At 40.3% G+C, this 17,422-nt stretch overlaps 1 protein-coding gene across 1 annotated transcript; it reads left to right on the top strand.

Moving 5' to 3' along the window:
- Window positions 1–4,518: 4,518 nt before the first annotated feature.
- Window positions 4,519–17,210, top strand: LOC111870972 (protein fem-1 homolog A). Its single transcript, XM_023863663.2, has 6 exons — window positions 4,519–6,033; window positions 7,775–7,957; window positions 9,166–9,408; window positions 10,130–10,255; window positions 11,225–11,458; window positions 16,781–17,210. The coding sequence occupies exons 1-5, from the start codon at window positions 4,822–4,824 to the stop codon at window positions 11,447–11,449; spliced, it is 1,989 nt and encodes a 662-aa protein (XP_023719431.1). The 5' UTR covers window positions 4,519–4,821; the 3' UTR covers window positions 11,450–11,458; window positions 16,781–17,210.
- The last annotated feature ends 212 nt before the right edge of the window (window positions 17,211–17,422 follow it).

Here is a 17,422-nt window from a genome sequence, read left to right as displayed (position 1 = left end):
CCATTATCGGGACTCGAACTCAGAACAATTGATCGTCCTGGCCGTAGCCAGTCGCTATACCAACCGCGCTATCCCGGCTACTTGTTGAAGGATACAATAGTGGCATAATTCTATAACCGGAATTATCGTTTTTATTATTATTATTATTATTATTATTATTATTATTATTTCTGGTGGAAGGCGCTGTGAGGTCACTTCAGTTACCTCGGCTTCCTCACAGTGCAGCGGTTAAACATGGATTACACAAGGCCTGTTCACTCGCAGCGAGTTAATTCGTTTGGTATAATTAGACGGAGTAAAATCTATGATCCTTTACCTCATTCTTATCTCGAAGTTTGAGAAATTAACTCATATTTGGGACGTAATATTCGACTGTCTGTCAGAATATTCCGTGTCATTTTTTTAATGGGATAATGGAGGTGGACAGTGGAAATACGCAGATAATTCGAATACCTATCGCTTCAATCTAACCTTAAAGTTACGTGCAGCTTTGGCCGCGCCACAGCTCAAGCGGTTAGTCCCTGGCTTCCCACCGCGGAGGCCCGGGTTCGATCCCGGGTCTGGTCACGTGGGATTTGTGGTGGACAAAATTGCGCTGGGACAGGTTATCTCCGAATACTTCGGTTTCCCCTGCCAATCTTCATTCCATCAATTGCTCCACAATCACCCTCGCCTACCATCTGGGGCTGGTACAATAAGCCAGAAGTGGCTGCAGTACAAGGGACTTAGTCCCACCCCACTAGCAATAAAGAAAATACATGCAGCTTTGACCGAACATATCCCTTCTCAACAATGGTTCGTTCGGTAGAAGCCGAATATGTCATAAAATGCAGATAGACCTCAGCTTTCGAAACATATTTATGTGAAATCCTTAACAAGATACAAGAACAAATAATTCATATTTCATTGCAGTAGCTATCTACGGTGAGATTAGTTTTGTAGAAGAGAGTTCTTTGTTTTCGACAAAAAATATATCTTACGTACATGCTGTAAAATAACCGCAGTATCTCTACTGTGATTAAGTTTCTGACGTCTGTTTGTTGTTATTGTTAATGTTCCTTTTTTGTCAATATGTTTGTGCCTGCGATAAATGAACATAAAGGCCAGTGAGGCATGAAATACCGCGAAGTACTCGTTTGGTAAATATATGCATTATATTATTTTCGAAACTAACTCCTAGGAACGTAGCCCTTGTTGCTCTGCCACTCTAGAAATTCCCCGGTTCTTGTGGAACCCCAAAGTTTCATTACCACATTTACAAGAACGCACCATTGTTCTCTGTCCTGAGCCAGATGAATCCAGTCCACTCACTATTATTTAAGACCCAGTTTAACATTATTTTCACATTCATGACCAGATCTTCGAATAGATCCTTTTACTTCATGCTTCCCCACCAAAATTTTGTATTTACTTCTCATCTCACATGCACTGCCTGTGGACCCAATTAATATTTGTCGAAGCATACAACTTACAAGCTTCCACATTTTCAGTTTTTCAGCTTCCGGTTCCTCTCTCTCTCTTAGGTCGAACTATTCACCTCAACGCCCTCTTCTCCAACACACTAAACACAAGCAGAACTCTACCTTATGGCATATAATGCCGTATGTTCCGGTTAACCGATGTTTCGAAAGAGCATCTCCTCCATCTTCAGGGTGAAATATTAAGCAAATTATAGAACTGTGCAAATGACTGAGCGAGGGCGGAAGGGAGTGCGCCTTGAAAGAAGCTGTGAATGTCGGGGGGGGGGAATTTTTGGTGGCGAGTAATTGTGGATGTAAAGCACAATAGTCCACTGTAGGTCGCGGTGCAAGGGCCGAGAAGGCCCATCCCTTATACATTCAAAGTCAGGATGTCAGTGCATTGAATGCATTATTGCCCAGAATGAAAACTGAAAACATAAAGGAAAGGACCACTTGGTAGACTGAAGCGTAAATGGAAGGATAAGAGTAAAACAGATTTTAGAGAAATGTGTTGTGAAAGTGTGAACTGGCCTAAGCTCGATAGGAGTAGGGCCAGCGATGTCTTTTGTGAATATATTGATGAGTCACTGGGTTCAGCATGAGGGGATAATTTCTTGACCAGCTTAATAAATATCGGCTTTTCAAAATGCAGTGCGCCATGATGTTTCATAGGTAATTACTTAGCCCTTTTGTTATTTACTCTGTTATGTTGTTACTTAGCTGTTTATTTTGTTATGAATTTCATTGAGTACTCTGCCGTTTCTTTAATTTGTTTGGCCGATATTGTATTTTCGGTGGGTATACCGGCATATCAGTTTTCATTATTTTTCAGGATTTATATGCATTTCGTTCCTTAGGGAATAAGGGTTATATAGCATTGATTAAACTGAGTAAAATCATGACACAGAAAACTTCATTTTGTTCTGTCTTCTAAATGCAGTTCTACATATTTCAAACTTGTGTCCTTGACTTCTGTATCCCACGATTTGTAGGGATAGAATCAGTAAGGCGTCGATATTCCATATTCGAATAATTTTCTGAAGAGGCGAATGAGCGTTTAACCCTCTTTCATAGAAATATGACCAAAATATGAGTCCATAAATTTAATTCTATGTGTGATTCATATTTTCGCGTAATATGTGTGTGACTCTCGACGGGGTTTGGATTGATGACCATTTATACACTCGACTGTGAAGTACAAGTAATTACGGCCCCACCGCTAATCTTCACACTTTAAGAACCACCACAGCACCCGACAAGCCTTTTCCAGCCTTCTGTGTCGTCACTAGCTCTTCCCTGACAACGGCTTCTAACAGTGAAGATTCTTCAGCTTCATGCGCTCAGGTCTTCTCTTCACATCCTCCCGTACAGAACTCACTCGGTCTCCCCACTTGTCTTCAAGATAACTCCTCGGCACGGACTCCATAGAAACACCCCACACACACAGTACCCCACTGTTGCGCGTCGATTCGTTGCTGTGGGAGTGTGTTACAGAGCCGTTGCCTAGGAACATCTCTGGTATATTCGCCTATCTCGCGGTCGCCGCACAATAACGGCTCTACACGCTACAATATTAAAAAAAACAGTAGTTTGAAGAAACCCACGAAGTATTATACAGAACAGCGGAAGACTTAAATAACTCAGTACTTAGCGGCAAGTCTTGAAGGTGCCACAAGGAGCGCCATCATGCACTCTTCCGTCATTTTAGTCCTGAGCAAGGACCCCCAAACTCCACTGGATAGAAGGGCTTCATGGCGGGCTAGTATTAAACTGATATTTCAGAAATCGGTTTTGCAGGTGTGAACATCATTGGTATGCTTCAAGTAAATGCTTCGTGGCAGAATTTCGAGTTGTCCTGATTCTGATTGAACTGATATTGGTGGTTCTTTCCGTCTTTTCTTCGCATACTCTGTTGTGTCCACGGTAGTCTGGTTTCTATGCGCACGTCATTTTCATTCACATTTGTGTTTCGCGACATGTTCCCGTCACTACGTGCCCACCATCAGTCTTTTGGTTTATTAGATGTTAATGAAGCTAGTACTTCTCTATATATTCCGACAGTCAGTGCAGTTTTATTGTATGGGTTTAGTCTGTTCTCTATAGCGTTGGTTGGTAAATGGATCAAGAGGCTTGACCGGATTGTAAAGAAATGGACAACTATCACTACTCCACATGAACAAGTTACTCTTTTCTGCATGCAAAATTTTAATCGACAGACCTAAAGGATACAGGCTTAGATGGGAGGATAACGCTGTAATTAATCTTACAGAAACAGGATGAGAAGTTATGGGCAGACATTTGGCTCGGGACAGGTACTAGTGGCAGACTGTTGTGAACGCATTGATAAACATTAGGGATCCGTGAATTGTGGGGAATTTCTTGATCATCTGAGCTGCTGTTAGCTTCTCAAGAACAAATCTGTTTTGTGCAATTGTTGTTTCAATCATTTAGTCATTCTTCCTCGGTCCACGTTACGAAAAATAAAATTCTAAAGAAATAATATTTTTAGATGTATTCAAAGTGGCATATTTCCTACATAACTAAAAAGTAGCCGTGATCTCTTAGTCGGTATAGCGACTGGGTGGACGGCCAGAGTTCTATTCTCAGCAGGGCAAGAAATTAATTTGTTCTCCACAACATCCACTCCGGCTCCGGGGTCCACCAAGCCTCTTATACTGTGAGTACCATGGGACTTTACCCCAGAGTTAAAGCGGCTGGGGCGTGAAGCTTAGACTCAACTGCATCTAGTGCGACCTAGTGGTCACGGAGGTAAAGAATGGTGGAGCCGTGCCTCCGCTCCGTCACGTGCATTCGTGGTGCGGCGCTTAATTAATTAAGCACAGGGACAACTTTTCCTTGCCTTTACCTATATTACAAAAATCAAATAAATAGAGGAATTTTTTGAAAATCACTTGAAAATGTGGTTGTGTTGAAGGCACCGTACCAGTACAGTAGAGTTAATTTCATATTTATGTGCTAAATCTTGTCGCCATTATTCAGATGAAACTGCGATGTTGGCAGCATTTCATCATGACCTAGAGCGCACGGATCGCTCTGCAGCGTAACCAACCAATAGGAGCGATTTGTGTAGCAGCTGAGAAACAGCAGGGAATAAAAATGTCCGTACGTTTTGTGCAATGAAGTGCTTACGACAGAATCGCATATTTGAATGACTTCATTAAGTTCGGTGATTGTTGGTGCTCATGAGTAATGAGGTCCGAACGCTAAGAAAATTTCCCCAACTCTCCACTGTGGCTGAAAGTTGTGCGTGAAATAATTTCGTTTTATATAAATCGTGTTCTAGTTTTTGCACGAAAGCTGGAACCATTTATTCAGTCATTTATTCATTTCATTCATTAATATGCTTAGCAAGAGTCTGGGAAAGCGACTCGATATGTGGTTTACTGGTAAAATAGATTTAGCTACCCAGAAAAGTGCACTTTTCCATGACTTGATGGAAGAATGCAGATATGTAGCACCTGGAGCCCGACTGTCCTACCAGCTGAGGACTCATTTGGAGCGATTCTGTCGAGAGGTTAGGAAGGAAATAGCTTGTCGTGTGAAAGATGGGTGTGCGCCGTTGTTTATAGCTTGTAAACGAGGAAATGTTGAAATAGTTGAATATCTGATCAATGTCTGCAATGTTGATTTGGAGCAACGTGGACTGTATGAAGTGCCAGATGATCACTCAGTGCATTGTGTAACGCCATTATGGTGTGCCGCAGTGTCGGGAAAGCTTGCTGTTACTAAGTGTTTAGTGCAGCATGGTGCAGATGTGAATTCAGTCTCAGACTCTGGTTCAAGCCCTGTTCGCAGTGCGTGTTTTATGACTCACCTTGATATTGTGTCTTACTTAGTTGAGAACGGCGCAGATATTCTCCGTCCTAATTATAATGGTGGTACATGCCTCATAAATTCTGTTCAGAGTGTTCAGTTGTGTTTGTATCTACTCCAACATGGAGCCTTAGTAAACACGAGGGACATTCAGAACAAGACAGCATTACATTATGCTATTCAAGAACATCGGTTTGAGACAACGAAATTGTTATTGGATCATGGAGCAGATCCGAATGCACGTAGCCGATACAATGACGATGCTCTGCTGACAGCATGTTTGAAAGGAGCTACACAGATCTTTGATTATCTCATTGCTCGGGTGACATACAGCCCAGATCGTTTGGCAGATGCCCATGAGCTGATGGGCTCAACGTTTTTGGATGAACATAATGATGCCACAACTGCATTAAGACACTGGCGCATGGCCACACAGCTTCGCCACACATTTGGGCCACCAGATGAACCCATACCAAAATTCCCAGTGATGCCTCCCAGAGCAGCATTTCATAATGCAGTGGAGTTTAGAACAATGGAAGATCTAAACAATGTCGCTTTAGATTTGGATGCCATGAGAATTCAGAGTCTTTTGATATGTGAGCGAGTTCTTGGGCCTCATCACAAGGACACACTCTTCAGATTGATGTACAGGGGAGCAGCTTATGCAGATGCCCTGCAGTACCAGCGGTGCATTGAACTGTGGCTACGTGCTCTTGAGATACGAGTTGAGAAAGATACGGTAATATTCGTAGTGTCACCATTCTGCATTAACTAATTGAAACTACTAGATTTCAGTTTAGGAATTCTTACATCTTGGTTGATGTAGAGGTAGAAGTCATTGTGCAAACAGAAAATATTGGGATTGGCTATGTAGGTACACATGTACACAAGTATTATGTTTTTGGACATTATCCATCGTCCTGTCTGTTGTCTAGTAAAACATCCAGTTTCTTATTTAAAACACAATGTTTCGGAGACTGGATTCTGTCCCCGTCGTCAGGTAAATCCTACTCAGTTGGGTTCAATAGATAGAGCTAGCCCCATAGGTGTCCAGAGAAGGGGCTAGCTCTATCTATTGAACCCAACTGAGTAAGTTTTAGCTAAGGACGGGGACAGAATCCAGTCTCTGAAACGTTGTGTTTTAAATAAGAAACTGGATGTTTTACTAGACAATAGACGGGGCGATGGATAATGTCCAAAAACATAATACTTGTAACAATATACCATCGTCGCAGACTTTTAGATCTTATTTACATAAGTACACAAATGAACTTTTGGAAGAATTGCGACACTAAGAGAAACAGGAGAATGTTGGGAAGTGGAGTAAACAAAATATTGCATTTGTTACGTACATGAAAAGTGAACCATGCCTTAATTTAAAGTGATTCTTATCACAGAAACAGAAGGATCTGGTTGGAGCCAAACTTGTTTTTAGTTAGGTGAAGAAAGTGTCAGAATTGTAGATGCAGGCCAAATATTTGAGCCTGGTGGAAGTCAGGTGATTTTAATTAACACATTATATTCATGTGTGTTAGGAAAAACTGAAGGAAAGAGAGCTAGGCAGACCTAAATGTAAATGGGAGGATAATATTGAAATGCATCTTAAAGAAATAGGTTGGGGCCGGGGTGTGGTCTGGATTCGTCGTGCTTTAGATAGAGACCACTGGCAGGCTCTTGTGAATACAGTAGTACACCTTCAGGCTCCATGAATGGCTAGGATTTTCTTGAGTGGTTGATTAACTGTTGACTCCTCAAGAAGGACCCAGCCCTTTAGCATAAGTGGGTAGATTTGTTAGTTAATTAGTAAGTAAGTAGGTAGAGTTGTGCTGCATTTTTAGTTTTGAGGTCACCCAGAATTTTTAGCTAATGCAAGGCTCTAGAAATACAAATTAGGTTTCCCAGTCATGTAATAAAGCCCACTCGCCCACTGACTTGCATAATGATATCTGCAGACATTGTGTCCTCACCACCTGTTGTAATGGTGTCTTGAACCAGGGGATGGTAGGATGTAGAATTTTGGTGGGGATACATCTTAAAAAAACGTCCAGTTTGACAACTGAGAATAAACTGGTAAGATAAGGTCCATCTTAAGATGGATCCCAGAGAACTTGGTTATAATATTCAAAGATGGCTCAGGATATTGTTCAGAGTATCATTAATGTTTAATTTTCAATTTCAGCTGTCAGAAAGTCAGGTACGTCCAGTTGTGAACTATTGCTTCTTTAGAAACAGCCATAGGTGATTGTGTCACTTCCTTAATGGAATAAATGTTGGCACTCTAAAGTCAGAATTTGTGCAGGCTTGACAGTTTACTAGAAGTGAACATGAAACCTGAACTCTTCAAGTTTCTGTAAATATCAGCTAAAGAGTTATTTATTTTCAAATTCACTTGAACGGTGTATGATTTTGATATGAGTATTAGGTATGTCCATTTCTGTTCATAAGGAACAACTAGAATCATGCCTCTGTTTACTGTACAGATTCTGTACAGTGACACGTGCTTCACTGCCCAAGCGCTGGTGCGCCTCTTTGTTGATCTGAATGAGAAGAATTTGGAGATACTGAAAAATGGAAGAGAAGAAGGGAAGCCAAGATTTGAAGATGTTGCAGCCACGTTACAGCTGCTCGGCAAAGAACTGGCAACCATGCGACAGCTTCTGGAGGTTGGTTCCATATACTCATTGTTTGTGATGGTGACGGAGCCTATCTCCATACTGGTAATGTCCATGAAATAATATACTCTGGGTACGCGGTAGCGTATTTGGTTGAGACACTACACTACAAGCTGGAAGGTCACGGATCGAATCCTGATGAGGTCACTGGATTTTTTCAATTCACTTTCTTCCAGCCATACTATGACCCTGGGATCAACTCAGCCTCTAACAGAAATGAGTACCAGAAATATTCTTGGGGGTAAAGGGCGGCCACTGTGTAAGACTGACAACCTCACCACCATCTGTGAGCCGATTGTCTAGAAAATGTGGGAACCTCAAAATTTCACAACCCTGTGGGCCTCCACGGCCTGTTACAGGGATACCTTTACTTTTTACCTTACTGTCCAAAGACAAAACACAATGAGAGGGTGTCAGCTAGGTTTATGTGGCACAGGAGAGGGACCAGCAATGGTAATGAACATTCAGGTTCCATAAAATGCTGCAAATTTCTTATTTAGCTGAGGGAATGTTGGCTTCCCAAGAAGGATTCCGTTGTGTGAAGCAAGTTTCTTGGATTGCTCCAGGCGGTCAGTCTCTGGCTTCTCACTGCAGATTCCTTACAGCATTTGTGATGAACAGAATGGCACTGGAGCAGGATTTCCTCAGAATGGTTTGGTTGTACCCTGCCAAATGTTCCACCAATACTCTGTACTTGTCTTTGGTCAGAGGCCAATATGGTAGGCTGATTTGAGGCCGCAGTACCGGGACATTTTCTTACCCTACTCCTTCAGTTTAAAAAATCGGATTAGTGTTTAAGAGATCAATATCTGTTGACACACACACTGTTATTCTCTCGTATTATCCATAATGTTCTGAAGAGTGAAGCCAGTTTTTTCTCTTTGAATTGTTTGAGGTGTTTCTGTATGCCAGCTGTTTTCTGAGCCATTAGCCTCAAATTACAGCAGTTTAGAAATGACAGTACAAAAAGCAATTCCCACTGCTGCAAAGCAAGGAATTTTCTTACTGTTATGAATCAGTTATAATGTGTTTCTTTTACTTCATGTCTAGGTAACAAGACAAATTTGGAATTTCAGTGAATTTTGTTGTATTGAAATAGTATACATGTCTGGCCTAGAATCAGATTAGAGAGAATGGATATGTGTACGTGTAATCGCTGCTTGACATGTACAAGCCCCTAATAAGACTTCTGTCTTTAGCTGCGGCCAGCGCAGAAACGGCAACAGGAAAGCTATGATCGCACGCTAAAGTGCATTACACACTTGATATACATGCTTGTGGAGACAGCACAGACTGACCAGCAGAAGGAGCAAATGCGTGAAATTGTGACTGCTATCATCAGAAGCAACCCTCGATCTGCATCCACTGGTGATACGTTACTCCATCTCTGTGTGTCACGTCTGAACACTATCAAGAGTTCATACTTCTCAGATGATAACCAGGTTTGTCAAGAAGTTTTGCTCTTTTACTGCTATGTTAAATTCTCTCTGCACCATATTTTATCATTTGTTGCCAAATTGTGAATTTGAAAATGTTTCCTTTTCTCAAACAGAAGTCAGTGAGTACTTTTGATGAAGGTCAAGTTAGTTAGGGTTGACAACCTTTCAAAAACAAAATAAATATTAGAAACTGAGCCCACATTTATGAATTTAAAGGTAAAATGAAAGACAAAAGTAAAGTTTTTCTTGTGCCTAAATACCATGGCATAACGGTGATGGGGTGAGTGAAAGAAATGCGTCATGCATTCCAGACCTGGGCATTAGGTGGAGGTTAGCATTGAGCTTCGAGCTTCAGCTGCTTCATTCTGTTGAAAATTTGTACAATATCCATTGGATATGAAGCTGGGTGGACGCGAGAGCAGGTCTGCATATGGTCGTGAATAAGAAAAGAGTCCTCACAAGAATTGAACTCCGGCCATCCAGATTGTAATCAGTATCTTTATTGAGTTATCATAACTCACAATATGTAGGCCTGTATGGATGCTGATCTGATTCTGGCGAGTGGGTGAATAATGGAATTTGGGGAAGGGTGTTTATTTATTTATTTTCATTATCAGGGTAAGGAAGGGTTTTAGTATGGTTTCGAGGACAAGAAAAGCACATGACGTTCTGCTGACTTTGATACCAATTGACAAGTCTCATGGCTCATGTGTGCTACTTACAGTTCATCTTCCCAAACATGGATGTCATTAAGTTACTTCTGGAGTGTGGGGCCCCATTGAATGCTCGCAATGAATCTCGCTGTACCCCTCTTCATGTTGCAGCAAACCCATACAACTTCTACAGTCCAGTAAGTACTTGCTGCATTTTTGTTAACTGAATATCCTGTATCTGTGCATTCATAAGCAGTAAGTATTTCTTTGATTTCCTCAACCACACTGCTTTTGGTGAAGTTCATTTGAGCTTACTCTTGAGTTGCTGCTTCATATGTTTTTCACTGTTGGTAGTGGCATGTAACCAGTGGAGTCGAGTCAACTATGAACTCTAATCAACATAAAACCTCAGTAACATTTGTCTCGTTCTCCTTGTATGTCATTCAGTATGCATCGGTCAATCAATCTGTTGATTCCAAGAATCCACATTTGGTGATACAACCTCCGGATATAGAACAAGCCAATAACTACATATTAATATAACATACATATCATACATGAGTCAACTATACTATAAAACTTAACTACCTACAGATTTCATACACATCAGTCATGCAATACATCATCCCACTTGCAAGAATTTAATGACCAAAGGAAACCGTGTATCCAAAGATTATTTTTATAAATTAAGTATAACAGCTGTACATTTTATGATTGATTCTGCTCTCGTAATCATAGTTTGTTTGGTACCAGTACAAAGCCAAGGTTCAGTCCAATACCGATGATTGTATGAAATGTACATATTGCTGGAAATTCAACAGACTGATATGCAGTTCTACACTCATCCACTGCTGATGGTTTTGTGTTATGGTTGGTTCAGATGGTGATAATTAAGTATTAACTGCAGAAGTTACTAAATGGCAAATGAGATGGAAGTCTGAAGAAAGTCGTCTTCTGGGATCTGGCACCGTGTATTCTTTGTTTCAGCCAGATCCCAGAAGACGACTTTCTTCATAGTAATCACCGTGAAAATCTCAAAACTTACGAGATGGAAGTCTGATTATAAAGTATGAACTCAGAAGAATTGGAAGATTGAGTAAAGCTATGATATACTGTCAGTGACATGTCTTACTCACATAGATAATGTTAAACACATTTTCTGACAGTTATTACAGCTGCTGCTAGATCATGGTGCCCACCTGGATCAGCCAAACCGTGCCGGTGACTGTCCAGCGATATTTGTGGCGATGAATCCACTGAATAATGTCCATCTGGTGAACTATGTGACACTGCGATGTCTGGCCGCCACTGCTGTCTGCAAGTATAAGATCCCATATGAAGGGCAGATTCCTGCCACTTTGGAGACATTTGTTAAGTTCCATGAAGAGTAGAGAACTGTCGTGAGTATTTGTTGTTTTGCTTCCATTAGTTTAGTGACGCAGATAAACATTGGTACAGAAATTACTTTATGAGACTTCTTCTCAAATAATGGTATATGAAGTTGCTGTAGGTAACCCACACAGTACTTTAAAGTTCAAGTCATTTGGTGGTTCTGAAGGAACATAATTTTGTTTTCATGAAATTGCCATGAGAAATGGTAGATTTGAGTATAATGTTGAGAAAGATACTGTGGAGTAAATTGATGCAACTGGCCATGGGCTTACATATTTCTTATGTCTGTGAAGAAGAGCATGTGTCTGTTTGCTCTTTATACATTTTCATATTATTGCACCTATTTTGACATTATTTGGCATGGTAGGGCACCTGTCTGGGTAGGTTTTAGGCATTTGAACCCCCCCNCCCCCCCCCCAAAAAAAAATTGTTTTTGGAAACCCAAGATGTAGTTTTTTTTTTTCTTATTGCTTAGGAACCTTTTTGTCTCTATATATTGAGTTTTCTTTTGAGGGAAGAAGGATATTTTATAGAGCTTAGGGGAGAAAAGAAGCCCCACTGTCTTAGTTTCTGAGATATTTAATTTTCAGTTTTCCAAAAACCGAATGGCGGTTTTAAAAAATTTGCAACAGTGTGAGGATTTTTGTTTTAATGGATTAGTTACTTTGCTTATAATTCTGTTACATTTTATTAACGCCAACAGACTTTTCAGTTCTTTACACTTCCTAATTATGTATGTGTATTATCCCTGTGAAACACTCAGTGGGTCATCTGATAGATGGTATGGTTGTGTGAGACTAAGTTCTTCCATGCTGTAGCCTCAGGGGCCACAAAATCATCCTGCCACATTACCACTTTGTCCTTCAAGTCTTACATGGAATGCTGATCACTAACTGCTTGAACCATACCATGGCCCACACTGCAGTAATGGGCTGAAAGTTCAAATCATTGTCTTGTTGCTGGAGTCTAGATGTTTGGAAGTATGTACCAGTTGTATAGAACTCCCTTAAAATCATTTTATGTTGGCTGCAGGATGATATATGTATAGTATTATGTATGTGGATGCTGTAAATGATTTTCAGCTATTTCGAGGGGTCCGGGGGGATCTGATGCCATACACAGACAGCTGGTATTCTGAATACAACAGAAGTGGGTGGTAACACATATTGTGCAGATGATTACAGTTTAAATTGTTTCTTAGCCTTTTCAGGTCACGCGGTAGCATAGTGGTTGAGGAGCTATGCTACAAGCCGGAAGGTCGCGGGTTCAAGTCCCGATGAGGTCATTGGATTTTTTTCAGTTGACCTAATCCTTCCAGCCACAGTAGTCCCTGGGGTTTACTCAGCCTCTAACAGAAATGAGTACCAGGAATTAATTAAATAATTTCCCTGGGGAGTAAAGCGCGGCCGGCACGTAGGGCTGACAACCTTACCACCATCTTTGAGCTGAATGTCTAGACAATGTGGGACCCTCAGTGTCTCACAAACCTATGGGCCTTCACGGCCTGGTACGGGGATAGCTTTTTTTTACTTTTTTACTTAGTCTTTTCAGCCCCATTATTTCTCTTCTGAGCACAGCACTCCAAGAATATGAATGACTTACTTAGCCTGCTTTAATATTTGTTTTTTTTATATATATTTCTGATATTAGAATGCACCACAAGCTGGAGAAGAAGAAGGAATAAACTTTTTGTACAATAAGACAGTACATAATCTCTTCGTAGACTTTACAAAAGTCTATGATTCGGTTAGGAGAGAAGTATTGTAAAGTATTCTCATAGAGTTTGGGGTACCCATGGAAGTAGTTAGGCTGATTAAAATGTGTTTAAACGAAACCTATAGTAAAATTTATGTAGGTAAACATTTGCCTGTTAAGTTTTGCATGCAGAATGGTTTGAAGCAAGGAGGTGCTTTATTGCCATTGCTTTTCAACTTTGCTTTAGAATATGCCATTAAGAACGTCCAGGAAAACCAAGTGGGACTGAAATGAAATGGGACACATCAGCTTCTACAATCAATCCAGAATCTTTTGTCTTCTTATCTCTTGTCTGAAAACATAGAAGTTGGAATATACAGAACTTAATTTTTCCTGAGGTTGTGTATGGGTGTGAAACTTTGTCTCTGACATTAAGGGAGGAACATATGAGTAGATGAGGTGTTTGAGAACAGGGTGCTGAGGGGAGTAGTTGCACCGAAGAGAGTTGAAGTGACAGGAAGTTGGAGAAAGTTGTATAATGAGGAGCTTCATAGCTTGTAGTCTTCTCCAAGTATAATTCAAATGATTAGGTCAAGGAGGATGAGATGGTCAGGTCATGTAGCACACACTGGGGGGAAGAGGACTGCATATAGGATGGTGGTAAAGCTAGAAGGAAAGAGACCACTGGAAAGACCAAGACATAGGTGTGTTGATAATATTAAAGTGGATCTTAGATAGGGTTGAGTGGTATGGACTGGATTGATCTGGATTAGGATAGGGACCAGTGGAGGGTTGTTGTGAACATAGGAATGAACTTTTGGGTTCCATAAAATGTTGGGAAATTCTTGAGTAGCTGTACAGCTGGTGGCTTCTCAGGAAGGGCTCAACTCGGTGGAGCTAGTAATCTCTACGTTTTTATCAGGTAGGAAATCGTCACTTCCTGTGGTTCGTACTCTTACGTAGGCTTAGAAAGTCTGTAGCACTAAAGGATCATAATACGTTTCGGAGACATGTATATGTGCGCTCAGAAATTTTTGTCTATATGGTGTAATGTAATAAAATATCAAAATCTTGTGTGAACTTAAAATATAGTTTTAGTAATCAAGTTGAAGAAGCAGTTGTCAAAATGAGGATGGTTGGCAAACCTGTTGCACTTCTAAGTCTATTTACTTTCTTGTATTTGGAGGATTTATTAGTTGCGCTGGTATTCTAAAATTTAATACAGACTCTTTTCGAGAGTAGCTTTGAATCAGTTGTCTCACACTCCCTCACTTGAGGACAGAAATAGATCCAGCTTCTGAAATGTATTCTTTTGTGACCTTTAGAGTACCAAATGACGGACAAAGTCCAAGAACCCAGTAATCCTGAAAGCCACAACTGCTTTATATTGAGCAGTTAATTTCCAGGTCTGGATCATTTTGTCACAAGTCATGAGTCATGTATTTCAAAAGAAGGAAGTTTCTTGGAGAATTTTGTGTATGTGTCAGTGCTGTAGTACAAAGGCTATTTGGAAAGTAACCTCCGTTTTAGTCAACTAATATAGAAGTGAATGGCTGCACCATAGCTCACGCGGTTAGTCGCTGGCTTCCCACTGCGGCAGCCTGGGTTTGATACCAGGTCTGGTCAAGTGGGATTTGTGGTGGACAAAGTGGCACTGGGGCAGGTTTTCTCTGAGTACTTCGGTTTCCCTTGCCAATCTTCATTCCACCAATTGCTCCACAACCACCCTCACCTATCATCTGGGGCTGGCACAATAGGCCAGAAGTGGTCGCAGTACAAGGGACTTAGTCCCACCCCACTAGCAATAAAAAATATATATAGGAGTGTGGGAGAGTTGCCACATGTGAGGTAATGTTGCATGACTTATTGCCTTGTAACCTCCGTTTATTTTAGTCAAGTAACATAGGAGCATGAGAGAGCTGGCACATGAGAGGTAGAGTCTCAGGACTTATTGCCTTGTAAATCATCACATAACTGGTCACCTGGTGTTTGTTATTGTCTCTATGGAGTGAGTTATGATGTATCATGCCAGCCAACCACATCACTCTACATCATGATCATTTGTTTTCTGTCCTTGAACATTCTACATCAGTGTCACAGTTCCTTCACTCAACACATTTTGGCTATAAGCCGCACATAATTCACTGTGGATTCCTACAGCACTCATGTTTTTAGCATGAAGAAAGCAGATAACAGTGCAAATTTCACAGCTGGGAGATAATCAGTCACAGGGTTCATCATAACTGACTCTGTAGAGACAAGAGCAAACACTAGGTGACCACTTAAGTGTTGGTTTACAAGGCAGTGAGTCATGTGACACTACCTTGCATGTGTGAGCTCTACCCTTCTCTTACATTAGTTGACTAAAATAAACAGAAGTTATTTTTCATGTAGCCCTTGTATTTATTTATTTATTCTTAAGTCACTTCATTTGCTGTTAGTTGCCTCTTACTGACAGCATACTTGTTCAAGCTGTTTGTGAAATGGTAACAGACCATTTTTTATACTGAAGTATATAGAAACTTGGATTTTGTGGCATTGTAAGCACTGTAAGCAAAGCGAGGGGCAGTCTGCATAAGGCCTGCACTCCAAACGACCCCTGTAATCAACAAATGTTGGTTATAGGCTATATTTAACCTTATATGATCTCTTGGTATCATGTATTGAGGATTGCTGTGCTGCCCAGCTTATAGTACAGACCCTGCAAGAATTGCCATGAGGTTTCATAAGACTCAGTATCGGAAGAGTGACTTCTGTGTCCAGTAAAGGCATGAATTATTGAAAATGAAATATTAATGATGGTTGTACATGGACATAAATTACATAAGTGGAAAGCCTGGTATCACTTTTGCCATGATTGTGTGTATATTGTGTATGGGGTACATCTATTATTGTGATCACAATAGATTTTGAACTTGTGTTTTTTATTTTAATTATCAGTTGAGGTCATGTAAATGAAATTAAATTATTCCTGGAAATAGTTTGCCGTTAATACAAAGACATGTATAACTAATGTTCTGTAAACTGGCTGGCTTACACGCAGATCACGTGTCCATTTTTATTGCCACTTGAGGGATGTGGTGGTAGGTCATTAGTGTATCTGGTTTAAGCATTGTTCAATATTTTTGTCAGTCTCATTTAACTTTTCATTTGTCATAGAAGTATAAAGAACTTAAACATGTGTAATCAAATTGTACAGATTCCATCTAACCTAATGGCCAGGATAGCTCAGTTGGTATAGTGACAGGCTATAGGCTGGATGTCCAGGGTTCAATTACCGGCATGGGCAAGAGCTTTTTCTATGCTCCACAGCATTCAGACCAGCTCCGGAGCCCACCAAACCTCCTCTCCAGTGGGTACCAGGGGTTCTTTCCCTGAGGGTAAAGTGGCTGAGGTGTGAAGCTAAAGTCATCTCTATCTAGTGCTGAGGTCAAGAATGCTGGAGCTATACCTCCACTCCCCTCACATGCCTTCATGGCATGGTGCTTATTTGATTAAGGACAAAGACAACTTTGCCTTTTTACTACCCATCTTGTAGACATGCAAGGAAGCTCTACGTTGTTTATACAAGTATATGAAATTATAATTTTGTTTTTAATTCAAAGACACTGGTATGAAATTTCAATTATTTTCAGTGTGTGGCCTGTTTTTGCATTCTCACAAACATGGACGGACATCGGGGAAATAATGGATGCCATATTCTTTATCCTTTGATGTTTGACAGCTGGAGACACCAATTACATTTACCCTCCATGCGGAGCAGGGGTGTTCACATATTCTTAGTTAGCCATGGTTTTACTTTATAAGTATATTCTACCCTGCTTAAGGAGTGGTGTGTAGGGATTCCACACAGAATACAAGAAGTGCAGTTTTTTTTTTTTACATTTTGATTAATTTGGCATATTCTGTTTATTTTCATTATGTAATTTATGTGAGTCTCCCATAGAACTGTCTGTGATCTATTGATATTATAAACATGGCATTTATTGTTATCTTAGATTGTGCTGTTCTCTGTATGTTTTCTCCTGTATTTAATTGAATTGGAATAAAGACACTGACAAGTTTTATTTTGTATTCTTTTCAGTCCATTTCTGTCCATTTACAGATGTAAAAGACATTGTTACAGGTAATGTTGAATGCCTTGTGTAGACTAGTTGGCATAATGGTTTAGTTATATGCTGTATTGTAAAGTGCCATATTATTTGAAGTCATGACAGTTTCATCAAACCAGTAGTGCAATTTATCATTAATAAAAAATTAAGATTTCCTTAAAAAAT

Source organism: Cryptotermes secundus, unplaced genomic scaffold (genome assembly GCF_002891405.2).
Source record: "Cryptotermes secundus unplaced genomic scaffold, Csec_1.0 scaffold1044, whole genome shotgun sequence".
In the NCBI taxonomy this organism is placed as follows: Eukaryota; Metazoa; Arthropoda; class Insecta; order Blattodea; family Kalotermitidae; genus Cryptotermes; species Cryptotermes secundus.
The sequence above is the reverse complement of the archived record's forward strand: the minus strand, read 5'-3'. Positions and strand labels throughout refer to the sequence as shown.